At 36.9% G+C, this 13,988-nt stretch overlaps 1 protein-coding gene across 1 annotated transcript; it reads right to left on the reverse strand.

The window, feature by feature from the left end:
- Positions 1–2,250: 2,250 nt before the first annotated feature.
- Positions 2,251–13,591, reverse strand: spi1b (Spi-1 proto-oncogene b). The gene is made up of 5 exons (XM_039795906.1): positions 13,200–13,591; positions 12,591–12,681; positions 11,109–11,305; positions 4,365–4,515; positions 2,251–3,126 (listed from the first exon to the last, which is right to left on the reverse strand). Exons 1-5 carry the CDS (start codon positions 13,239–13,241, stop codon positions 2,816–2,818), a joined length of 792 nt encoding a protein of 263 aa, XP_039651840.1. The 5' UTR covers positions 13,242–13,591; the 3' UTR covers positions 2,251–2,815.
- Between the last annotated feature and the right edge of the window lie 397 nt (positions 13,592–13,988).

Consider the following 13,988-nt stretch of genomic DNA (forward strand, 5'->3'; position numbering starts at 1 on the left):
ACCATCTTCCCTGTCCTGCTGAAGAAAAGCAGGCCCCAAACCATGATGCTGCCACCACCATGTTTGACAGTGGGGATGGTGTGTTCAGGGTGATGAGCTGTGTTGCTTTACGCCAAACATAACGTTTTTGCATTGTTGCCAAACGCTTGGATTTTGTTCTCATCTGACCACAGCACCTTCTTCCACATGTTTGGTGTGTCTCCCAGGTGGCTTTCGGCAAACTTTAAAACGATAACTTTATGGATATCTTTAAGAAATGGCTTTCTTCTTGCCACTCTTCCATAAAGGCCAGATTTGTGCAGTATACGACTGATTGTTGTCCTATGGACAGAGTCTCCCACCTCAGCTGTAGATCTCTGCAGTTCATCCAGAGTGATCATGGGCCTCTTGGCTGCATCTCTGATCAGTCTTCTCCTTGTATGAGCTGAAAGTTTAGAGGGATGGCCGGGCTTCGTAGATTTGCAGTGGTCTGATACTCCTTCCATTTCAATATTATCGCTTGCACAGTGCTCCTTGGGATGTTTAAAGCTTGGGAAATCTTTTGTATCCAACCGGCTTTAAACTTCTCCACAACAGTATCTCCGACCTGCCTGGTGTGTTCCTTGTTCTTCATGATGCTCTCTGCGCTTTACACGGACCTCTGAGACTATCACAGAGCAGGTGCATTTATACGGAGACTTGATTACACACAGCTGGATTCTATTTATCATCATTAATCATTTAGGTCAACATTGAATCATTCAGAGATCCTCACTGAACTTCTGAGAGAGTTTGCTGCACTGAAAGTAAGGGGCTGAATAATTTTGCACCCAACTTTTCTTCAGTTTTTTATTTGTTAAAAAGTTTGAAATAACCAATGAATTTCGTTCCAATTCATAATTGGGACCAACTTGTTGTTGATTCTTCACAAAAATTACAGTTTTATATCTTTATGTTTGAGGCCTGAAATGTGGCGAAAGGTCGAAACGTTCAAGGGGGCGAATACTTTCAAGGCACTGTATATATATATATATATATATATATATATATATATGTACTATACTAGTTTTTACTGCATACTGTACTATACTACTATACTTTACTATATTTTACTTTACACTATACTAAACTATACCATACTACTGTACACCTACAGTATGTAAATCTCCTATGAACTAAGGTATGTAAATATACTATATATTCTTGACTTTAATTATCATAAATTAGACGCTGAGCAGAAGAGGATCTCGTCTCACAAGACTTTTGCTGTTGCAGCCTCAATGCAACCCTTAATCTGGAAAACATACTCTGTACCAACTGAACCCTGCAGATGGCAGCTGGACCAGTCATCAAATTAGGGGAAGTGGTTTTAGTTAGACCACAGCAATGACCAGTGTTGTACTCAGAATTTGAACAGAGAGCCACATTTGTTGCTTAAGTTGGTTTATTAGGGAGCCCTTGTTGTGATGTATTTACTGTCCTTTCTAACAAACTCAGAACTCATCCATCCCTGCCTTTTAATGAATGGAAGTAAGTAAATAGACTGATTATCCAGCTCTGGTTAAGTTCTATTGCATTGTATTGTATTGTATTGTTCTGGGTATCAATTACAGCTTGACCATTGAGGGGAGCTGTTGGCTCTTGGGACACCAGGTGCTGTAGTGTTTTTATATTTACACACTGCACATTTTAGCAATTAATTACTCCTTGTTATGGCAGTGTTTTTGTTTTGTGTTATATATTATTATTTTATTTTATGGTTTTAGTGTTGTTTTATTATATTTTACTTAAGTGAATTTCATCAGCAAAAGTGGTTTTGGAATGTGGTAAACCTATTTTTCTGTTAAAAGGGAGGTATGATTGTTGTGAAGTTGCTAAGCATTGTATTAGCCTCATAGTGGCACAGATTGCTAATCAATAGGAAAACAACTATGATAACTATAGAAAAACACAGAGATACGTTACTGTAACATAATCAAGCCATTCAAGAGAAACTACGGTATTCAATGCAGACAAAAGAGCTGAATGCAAAGCTGCAGTGCATAGTTGTATACTAACTACTTAAGCTGAAAACTCCAGATGTGTCACTTTGGGCACTTTGTTAGCCTCACACCACCAGCTCACCAGTTATCTAGTTATCTTTATAGCTGTAATGAAACGTAAGAGACCTCATCTCTGAATCTAAAACAATACAACTTCATGTAATGCTTACTTCTTCTTCCTGTTCTTTGTGTTCTACCTCTGATGTGAGATGTTATCACTTACAAACAGTTACTATACACATGCTTTATTAAGCAATTCTTAATTATAACATACAGAGTTTCATGTATTTGTACAAAACATTTGTAATGTAAATAATCATAGTAATGGTCTTATAATGGTCCTCCAAGGTTAGTCTATCCCATTAATGACTTATTTGTGTCTCCTTGGTGTTTTAAATATGAAATTGCAATTATATATACATACAGTAGTACACATAGTACCCACAAGAGAACGTACGCCTTTCAACTCTCACTAGTTACATGTTATGAAACAAAAACTTGAAAATAATATTGAAATGTATAAACAGACTTTTCCAAATAGAATATGCACTGATATGTGTGCACACATATTTAGAAATGCATACTGGGAGCACAGTAACCCAGGGTCTAAGATGCATACAGTGTAACTGCAACGTCCCTCTCTCTCTTTTCCCCGCTGCATTTTGACTGTACACAATTAGCTGTTGATCCCACTGTACAGCAGTATAGGTGCTATTCACAAAATGCAACTTAGCATGTTTGATTAAGCATCTAATACCAGAAACTACACCTCTACACTTGACATTTCAGAATTCCTACATATATTTTCTCTCCAGATGACTCTTCCCCAGCACCTCATCACTGAACTGGTACGTTAGCTTCTTCTTAATCTTTTTCACCTCTCCAGTTTTGCCATAGTTGCGTAAGGCACGAGCCATCTTCTGATAGGTCATTTTTTTGCGGTTTCCCTTCTGGATTCCCCAGCGGTGTGCAAGAGCCTCCTTGTGTTTGGATGAAAACTGGAATGTCCCTTTGTCTCTGTCCACCCACCAGATACTGTCCTTCATATCGCCGTTCCTTAAAAGGTCCAACAGGAACTGGTACAAACGGATCTTCTTTTTATTGCCTGTTGGAAACATCAGAGAGTTGCAAAATTACTCATTTTGAACTGATATGCACTGTAATGATATTCATTATGTACATTATATAGTTTTATTACTTGGTGAATAAAAAAAAGAAAAACAACAACAACAACAACAACTTGTAATTCTAAAAACTAATATATTGGCTGTGGCACAGTAGTGACACTATAAATGAGGTGGTTCAATTGTTTTTGTGAGTTTCAACCAGTCTAGACCAACCATATCAGTTTATATATATATATATATATATATATATATATGAGGCAAATTAAATACATGGAGCAAAGGCACAATTTTTGTTTACTCTGTCTCTCTTTTTCATATCTTTTACATCTTTAATTGGAAGTAACATAGTAAGACAATGCTAAAGAAAAGTCTAAAATTCTAAGAAATACTGGCAGATCCTCCGTGAGTCATTGTTTTAGTGTTTTCCACATTGCCATGGTGCTACGTGATAATCCTAATTGATGACATGTTAACTCTTTTTGAAATAGGTTATTCAAATTCTTAAACATTAAGATAAGATAAGTGTATACGTTTCTACAAATGTCTGTCTGTACCAAATACAGAAAATCAAATCTGATTCTAGTTTACAGGAAAGTTACTTGACAGTCAAATGATGAAAACTGTCACTGACAGTAACATATGTAACCACAGTTCTGAGTTTGGAGACTTTCCACGCTACTTGATTGTTGCAGTAGTTAACTTGCAACACATTGCAATTTAAGGACCATGCATGTTGCCTCTCTGTTTAATCTCATTTAGAACATGTTACTGAGATGCTCTGAGCTGGACACACTTGGAGAACCGTGTTTCAAGGCTGCCTTGGAGAACCGTGTTTCAAGGCTGCCTTAATGCGGCGAATGTGCTATAAGATGACATACAATCACTGCCACAGAAATGCTTAAAGGGGCGTGTGAATAAAAAAGAAAATCATGCAAATATTTACAAAGGTATTTCAGAATCAGAACACAAAGCTAACCCAATGCCAAACCTCCACCAACCCAATGCGTGGAAAACAACACTGGTCTGCTGCAACACTGCTTAGACACTGCTTAGTGACTTAGCACTTCTAGATATACCATGACCTGGATGATTGAGAATCCTCACATGGCCAGCACAGTTGGTCTGTCCTAAAGTATATGTGTTAAGTGCTCAGTAAAAAGCTGGAGTGTTGCCCTCACTGCACATATGACGTGGCCTATAAAATCTATATCCTTACCCAGCTCTCCTGGTGTGACATAAGGGATTCGATCTCTCAGACACTCCTCATCAGACACCTCCAGTGGGGGACTTCGTCCTCCATGCTCCTCATCATCAGAGCTGCGCTGGGACACGTGTGGTGGATACAAAGCCCGAGGGAAGAAGGCTACCTACAACACAGGAGTCAAAGTTTTTGCTAGTTTTTGGAAAAAATACAACTTTCCATACTGTATGAGAATGTTAAATATTTAATCAGTATTTGTTTAGTTATGCAATTACTGCGAAAGAGTTTGGAAATTTTGGGAGATGATAAAGCAAAAAGATGTACATGTAATGATGCACCAGTAAGTCTGGGACTGAACAGATAAAGAGTGGTTCAATTGTTGCTTAAAGCAGTTTCTGTCTCCCCCATGAGAAATTCTAAGTAATGACAACAACACTGTCGTCCACATGACACAAGCCTTAAGGCCGTTATATACTAGACGCATCCAAGGTGGCGCGCGACATTGTGACGTCAAAATGACGTAATATCCGTCCGGCGCGTCCGATTTATGGCGCGCGAGCCGAGGTCGCAGACGCTTTTTTTCAGTGACGACAGGGAACGGAAGCCTGAATATTAATGGTTTACCCGACACTGTTGCCAGGACTCTCAGAGTACTGCAGTCTCTCTGGTAAAACTATTGCTGAGATGAGCTTGAGTGGTGATGAAAGGCTTGATCCGACGGGGAAGCAGCTCACTGAATCAATCGATGCATGACGGCAACGCTGCTGCCAGTTCTGCCTTATTTACCTTTTTATCTTCTTCTTCTAGTCTGTAGAAGGTAACGTCGTGAGTAGTTGCTCATTAGCGCCACGCGCTTCGAGGAGAAGAGTGTATCGCGCCCGACAGCACAGGTATAAATACTCTCGGCGATCTCATGACGTCACATTTGTATGCGCCAGCTGCCTGCGTCCAGTATATAATACTTTAATCGTGCTTTTACAGTAACCGCAGCCGAGCTGGCGCGTGCATATGTGACGTCATGAAATTGCTGTGACTATCTATACCTGCGCTGGTCTGCGGACACTAGTTGCAGTCTTCCTACCGAAGCGCGTGGCTTAAAAAAGGCTACCAAGTTTCTTCACGGACTAGAATAAGAAGAAAAAGGTAAACAACGGCAGAACTGGCAGCAGCATTGCCGTCAATGCTTTGATTTGATTCAATGACCTACTTTGTCAGATCAAGCCTTTCATTCACCATAAAAGAGCTCATCTTAACCCAGTAAGTTTACCAGAGAGACTTGCAGTCACTCTGAGAGTCCTGTATCCGGTTGTCGGCAAACTCATTCAGGCCTCCTGTCTCCGCTTTGTTGCGCGCCGCTGAAAAAAAGAGTTGTGCGCGACCTCGGCGCCTGCGCCATAAATCGGACGCACCGGCCGGATATTACATCATTTTGATGTCATGATGTCGCGCGCCACCTTGGATGCGTCTACTGTAAAAAAAACTTTACGTGATCGCGCACTCTCCCCCACGCAGTTGCTAGTAGCCACCATGGTAGCCACGGAGGACACGGAGGATTAAATAAAACATGATGGACTCTTCAGAAGAGGTAATCATCTTCACTCGAGATTCTGTGCGCCAAAGTCACTGGACGACACAATTTTGTGAACATAACCATACTGACAAATACAGAGAGAGTTGTGTGGAGCTGATAGTCTTAATTAGCTTTACAGCAACTCATTTGGCAATGGCTTGAATGTAATGGACGTTCATTAATATAAAAAAGTTACGCACTAGAGCTTTAAATTCAGAGAGTACATTCACTCTAAGATTGTACTTAAACAGAATGTTAAGGTACTACACTATTTCCATTTAAGCAACTTTATACTGCTACTCCAGCCATAATTACTAGTTTTCAGATCAAGATTTTACATATAAAACATATGATCAGTTTATTAAACATGATGCATAAACTAAGTAATGCTTACATGTTAATGCATCACTAATAATGACCCATTCGTATAGAAATATAACACTGACAGGGGCCATTCTGCATTATGAGTACTTTTTCTTTGATACTTAAACCTATATAACAGTAATAACAGAGGATATAAATGAAAATATTAAAATAAATGCCAATACCATTTTCTTGAGGAGAATTGAGGAAATAGAGTTAATTGAAGTGGTAAATAAGTTCAAGAATAAGAAATCCACTGATAGTAATTGTATTGACATGGCTTTAGTTAAAAACATTGTACATAGTATAGCGAAACCCCTGACTCATATCTTTAATCAATCATTACAAAGAGGCATATTTCCAAATCAAATGACAATTGCAAAAGTCATTCCCATCTACAAAAATGGAGATAAGCACCTTTTCTCAAACTATAGACCGATTTCTCTTATTCCACAGTTCTCAAAAATATTAGAAAAGCTTTTAATCCATAGATTTGATCAGTTTATAGAAAAAAATAATCTACTGAGTTAACATCAATATGGCTTCAGATCAAACCGGTCAATGGCAGTGATGGAGCTAATAGAACAAATATCTACAGCTATGGATAATAAGGAAGGCGTTTTCATAGATCTAAAAAAAAGCCTTTGATACAATTAACCATAAACTATTATTGAACAAACTGGAAAAATGTGGGATTAGGGGAGTAGCACATAGATGGCTCAGTAGTTACCTGGAAAATAGATATCAATATGTCCATTTAAACAACTGGTTACATGTGGGGTCCCACAAGAATCAGTGCTGGGTCCTAAATTGTTTCTACTGTACATAAATGACATTTGTAATGTGTCTAAAATATAACATTTGGTTTTGCTTGCTGATGACACCAATTTGTTTTGTTCTGGCAAAAACCTTGAGCAGCTTTTGGATACAGTGGAAATTGAACTTGATTCTTTAAAACGATGGTTTAATCTTAAGAAGCTGTCTTTGAACATAAATAAAACTAAATACATAATATTTGGACATCGGAACTTTAAGAAGCCTAGACAAATTACGTTAGACAATATTGAAATAGAAAGAGTACAGGTTAACACATTTCTGGGAGTTATTCTTGATCATAAATTATGCTGGAAACCACATATTAATCATTAATCATTAAAACTAAAATATCAAAGTCCATAGCTATTCTGAATAAAACCAAATATATTCTTAATAGAAATTCTTTACATTTATTATATCAATCTTTCATACTTCCATATGTAACTTATGGTGTGGAAGTTTGGGGGAATACATATAAAACAATTACAAATCCAATTTTTTTACTGCAAAAGAGAGCAATCAGAATTATAAATAGGGCAAATTATCGTGAATCGACAAATCAGTTATTTATACATTTACAGGTACTTAAATTTAGTGAACTTGTAGACCTTAAAATAGCCTCTCTAATGTACAAAGTATTTAATAGTATGTTGCCAGACTGTATCCAAAGGCTGTTTCAAATATGCCATTATGAACTGAGGGGAAGCTGTATTTTTACTAGACCAAATAGCAGAACAAATGTAAAACAAAGCAGTGTCTTGGTGTATGGAGTTAAACTGTGGAATGAATTAGAAATTGACATGAAAAAGTGTAACACAATCAACCGATTTAAAAAAGTAAGGTAAAAAATATAAGGTGATTAACAACTATAAAACAGAAGTGTGAATACCAGAAGGTGCACAAAATGTATTGGACTTTTTGTGTTGTACTGGGGTATATAGTGTATACTTAGTTTCTGTAACTTAAATTTTTGTATGAAAAAATATAATTTTATGTAAAAAGGGTAGGTGTAACAAGCTTTGGCTTCAGCTTACACCTTTTCGGTCTTGTTTGTTTCTTGTCCCTATGTATGTTTGACTGTTGTGAGTTACAGATGGCCGAAAAAAAAGAAAAAAAACTAAAATAAACTAAACTAATAGTGCGCAACAATTTTATGATAATGAATGTCCGATACATTCAAGCCATTGCCAAATGCGTTGATACAAAGCTAATTAAGACTATCAGCTCCTCAAAGCTCTCTCTGTATTTCTCAGTATGGCTATTTTTACAAAATGGTGCCGTGCGCAGAAGCTTGAGTGAACAACAGCAACAGTCAGCTTTGGAGACGAAGAGGACATAAAAACTATAAAATAATTACCTCTTCTGAAGAGTCACTCATGTTTTTTAATTCATCGTTTCCTCCTTGAGTTTCTAGCAACTGGTTATCACCGAAGGCATGTGGAAAGGTTTGTTGTCATTACTTAGAATTCCTCATGGTGGCGACAGAAACTATGCACTATAGCTTTAAATTATATTTAATTTCTAATCACTCGAATCCGACTCAAGTCCGACTCGAGTCGCTATTCTCTGGACTCGTGACTCGACTCGGACTCGAACTCAGGTAATGGTGACTCAGCTTGAACTTGACTCAGACTCTTCTTTGGTGACTCTGACTTGGACTCGGACTAGACAGTTGGTGACTCGACTACAACACTGGTTACTAGTTAGGAAACCCACACACCATTAGGCGTTCAGCTTGCTGAGTCAGTCTTGACAGATTTTGCACCTAAACTAACTACTGTTTATTGTATCGTCACATGATCAAATATAGACTTGACATTGGACAACATCAACATACATATTACCCAGCATTCATCATTGCATAGCTGTATATGAAAAAAAAATGCCAAAGAAAATAAGTGATGAAAATAAATTATTCATTTCAGGGGTGAAACATTGTCACCTTTCAGCGAAAATCGCTGTTTTAAATCTAAAACAGGTCATCTGTGTGATTCGTGTTGATCCGATAAGTTCATTTACTTTTGTAAGTACCTTGAACATATGTCCCCTTAACACTTGTAGAAGTAATTACATAAATTCTAGGTTGAAAAAAAAATGTAAATCCATTTTGAAGCTAATATTAAAAAACATTCTTCCTGCAGCATCTTTGACACCTTTTCACCCCTGATCAGTTTGCACCCCTGCATTTAATTGAACAGTTTTTTGTAGTTTATAGTTTTTGTAATTTATGTAGAATAAGTAATCTTCAAATCATCTTGTTATAAATTGCTACTGGCTATTTTACAAAGAAAAATGAAAAGCAGGGCATGCATAGCAAATGGCAGTTTGTTTAACGTGAGTTCTTTCAGTACAGGTGTATTTCTGAGGTGGCAATGTGAATCACTAGTAAGTCACTCTCACTCTCTGCCCAACACATTGTTGGAGGGCCTGCTCTGTCAGAGCCCCCCCCAACCCATGGGCATCAGTGCAACCATATTGCCTACACTGTCTATAATTACACTCCTGGTGCTAATATTTCTGTACTTTTACTCAAGTACCGTTTTGAATGCAGAACTTTTACGAATGGAGCATTGTTCTTGTGAATTCAATGTGCGAGCTGTGGTTTTCACATTGTTTTCTCATATCATGAACATGCATTAACACCATTTCTATTTTCCACACACAAACACATTTTCCTCATATTGTAAAAATGGCAGCTTTATATATACAGTATGTGTGTATGTATATATACATATATATATATTCATAGCAGTGCTAGATGCACATGAGAAAAATAAAAAATTTCATATTTTGAAAATCATCTACTCCTGGAAACAACATGTGTGAGTATTGCTAAAGATGTTTTATCATACAGAATATACTTTATGTTTGATATTTAACTACTTTACATATACTGTATCAGCTTGTTTCAGCCCTTTACTAATGCTACATGAGACAGTGTGAAATATTTAAACATATGACACCTTTCGCCTCACTGTGACCCCAAATGAAGAAATTGAAGGTGTGTTCAGCCAGATGTATTTGGCATATGTAGCCTGTAATCTTGACTAGAATTTAAAATAAATAATAATAAAACAAGAAAAAAATGTAAGCAGTGAATTAGTATTGTACATTTTCTTTTAAATATACTCTTTTGAAGTCCATATTCTTTCTTTTAAATGCATGTAAAGCACCTTGGAATTGCCTTAAGTGTTTGAATTGTTTTTTTATGAATAAATGTGCCTTTTGCCTTTTTCACCTCTGCTTATTTGCACAACAAGAGCTTGTAATGTTGGACCCAACAAATTATAAGTGGAAGTTTCCACAGTGGAAGTGGAAGGTTTCAAATTTGAAAATGTTGACTTGGTTTAAGATACTGAACTTTAATACAGTCCAAAACCAGATATCTCTCTTCTGGTTCACTGGTTCACAACTGGAGGGGTGGAGCGTGCAGTTGTGACATGGAGGGAGCTTAATTTAGCCTTCAGACTATTCAAAATAAATGTCCTTTTTAAACTGAAATAAAAAAGTGAAAAACCCTAAAATTTTGTTTTTCTTGTAACTCACAGATTCACTTCCTGATTTTTTTCACAGGACCCTAAAAGGCCTCAGATTCCCTGAATATTCTCTTTGATTTGAAAACCAACTGTGAGTTATGTTGAGTTCCAAGACGGCTGCAGTGAGCTAGAAGGATATTTGGAGATTCACAGGTGTGTGTGAAGGTCTTAAAGCCTCTGTAGAATATTTCCCTTCAATCTTCAGTTGTATGTTCCATTTACTTTAGTGCTACGCTATGACAAGGAAAGCCTTGCTTTAGTCATTATCACTTGAACAATGAGTGATTACAGTCATTGCATTGAAGCCCCTGACTAGTACATAATAGTTTTTTGCATTTTAATTGAATTTAAATATATTTGATTTATTTATATTTGAATCCGTGTTTGTTGTGTGCAGCTACACGCACCCATGATGCACTGTATTTCTGTTTATTCCTTTAATGTATGCTTCTGTTGGTTGATAGAATGACTTACTGGTTGCTGTAACACGTGTGGATGTGCCCCAAGGTTTGGATCGAGCAGGTTTTCTGCGTCGTACCGTATGGCGTCATGTCGTATGAGACTGGGCGCATGGAGAGCCTGCACACTCTGCAGCTCTGTGAAGTTGGCCTCTTGGAGGTTTTCAAACTCTACAGGGTGTACGTGAGGGTGAGGGTGGTAGTCCCAGTGATCTGAAGAGAGAGAGAGGTGAGAAACAGCATAATGGCCACAGCTTTTTGTTGTTTCTATTATCATTCTCATTATCTCCTGTAACAAAAGAAAGAAATGAACCACAGCAAGGTTATCTAGAACACACAGCTTCATACAAAAGTCATGAAAATGCCTTTAAAATAATTTGGTATCACAGAAATACATGTTTAAACAGTTAGAGATGACTCATGAAAAAAGCTAAACTCATCTTTGTCATAAGATATCTAAAACCACTAAGTCAAAAGCAACTGGACTTGATGAGCTGCTTACTCATAGTGCTTGAGTTTGCATAAACCGTGTGAAATGAAGAGAATAATAGAGAATTCAGCATGAAGCTCTTTCCTGTTTGATGCCTCACTAGCAGTGTTGCCACAGCCGTTGACTTTGAATTTGCACTCTTTTACACATCCTATTTTTTTCAAAAAAAAATTTTAACAAGAGAAGAATTAAACAAGATAAATATACTGTTTCTAAGTTCATCTTTTACATATCTAAAGTTTAACTATGGAAAAAAGGAGAGCCAAATAATACATATTTCACATGCAAACTACTGAAACTACTACCATTGTATACTCTTAAAACTAACGAATCAAGCTAGGTAATAAAGCCATGTCACACATCCACTGTAACACTGTATGACAACGGCTTTGTATTTCAATATATTTAGTGTTTTCATTTGTATATTTTTATGATATAGACATATTAGATATGAAATAATTAGATAAGTTGTTTTTATCACAACGTGAACTGGCGCTTTTTTAGTGGGGGTGTTTTTTTCTATAAGATCAGAAAAAGACCTATTTAGATTGTTTTGGTGCAATATTCAAAACAGTTGATTACAAGGGAAAGTAAAGCACCTCTCTTGTATCAACAAAACCCCATGGGGCAAAAGTTTGTTCTATGTCTGTAAGTTGTAGCGGCCGAAAGAAATGGCATCTGTTTCCTGTGTTCCATACACCCTAATGTGGTGCACTCCAGCTGCACACACTGCAGGCTTTTTCTGTACAAGGCACCAGAAAAGACAGTGTCACCACATCAGCTCATGGTGATTCATTTGAAGATTAAGACAAGATAACTAAAAAGTATTTTCATTTAAATGAAAATTGAAAGCGCTGTATTAAAAACAAGATTTATGTCGCGGATTTAGCCCCCACAATCACCATCATTCATTTGCATTTTAAAATGATTTTCATTTAAATATCACTCACTGTAATTTAAAAGAAAAAGTGTCACATGGGAGAAAATGCATGTTGAAGTAAAACTCACCTGCCTGGATATCTGCATCTAAGACATATGGATTGTAATATTCTGCAATTTGATGTCTGTAGATCTCAGGATCGTACATTTCTTCTGAGTGCTGCAATAGCAAATAATAAAAAAACATTTAGCCATCCAATTTTGTGAAAGGAAAACATTTTACTGGATGTGTATGATGCACATATCACACATTACATCATTACTTATTTAATCCTTTAAAGCAAAAACAAATACACACCATTTGTCTTCTCCAAAATGTTCACATTGTGTCTAAATATGTTTTCATTTGTAAGTCAGATTAAGGATTAGCAATAACTGTGTTATAGTAATTCCTTTTTTTTTCTTGCCACTGCTGTTCTGAAACTCTCAAGACGTCTTGAGTTTCATTCTCGTGTCGCCCGTAGTATAAAAGACTCTTACAGTTTGTGTGCTGTATTCAAATTGAAGTAGACTCACATTAAGTTGTTTAATTTGAAAACAACACATAGTCCATCCTCTTGATTATTAAATGTGTTAATGCTGGATTAAAAAGCAAACTACTCAAGGAACTATTTTAAGCTTTAGATGCTTGAAAGTCTCCAGAGAGTTTACATAATAATAAAAATAAATGATACTTACAGGCGGGATGAGATAGCTCTCCATTCTGTGTGGATGCAACATGGAGACCTCTTCTCCAGTGGACCGACTCTCAGACGCTTTGCAAGCAAAAACGTTCTCACAACCTTTCAAAACTTTTGCGGCACCATTGCACAATGTTTCAAAATTTCCTCTCGCTCAACGAAAAAAACAAAAGATGTGTCCCTCTCTCTTATTGTATAGCACACACTTATGACCTTAGTTACTCTCGGAGGCCTTCAGCTGTCTCAAATAAAATGAAATAAACAAGGCCCGCTGTTTGACTGTAAAGTGAAAAAGGAACTTTTGACTTCTGTAAAATGTGTGTGGGTGGGAGCAATAGAGTGTGTCTGCTAAAGGTTCCTGGCCATTGATGATTTGTCAGGGGAGACCATGAAACTTCACATTTATCAGGGTCTATGCACTGTCCCCTCCCTTAGCAGCCAATCATCATCTAGGGTTTTCATCACTGGCAGTTTCTCCCCCGCAAAGAAAAAGTGATAAAAAGAGGGTGCAACGCGCAATTGAATGTTTAATGTTTTAAGTTTTGTTGACTTTATTAATTTCCTTTGCTTTTAACATTTTTTTTCATTTCAATTATGGCATGCTTTGGTCTCAACAACAGTAGAGACATACTGTGAAAGAATGGGGTTGTTGCCATTTAAAAGCAGGATATATATACTGTATATTAATCAACACTTATAAATGTCTTTATATATGTGTATAACTACATTACTGGCTTATAAATGCTAAATTAAGGGGTTTAAAGTAAATTGTTACCAATTTCAACAA

Source organism: Perca fluviatilis, chromosome 3 (assembly GCF_010015445.1).
Source record: "Perca fluviatilis chromosome 3, GENO_Pfluv_1.0, whole genome shotgun sequence".
Classification (NCBI taxonomy): domain Eukaryota; kingdom Metazoa; phylum Chordata; class Actinopteri; order Perciformes; family Percidae; genus Perca; species Perca fluviatilis.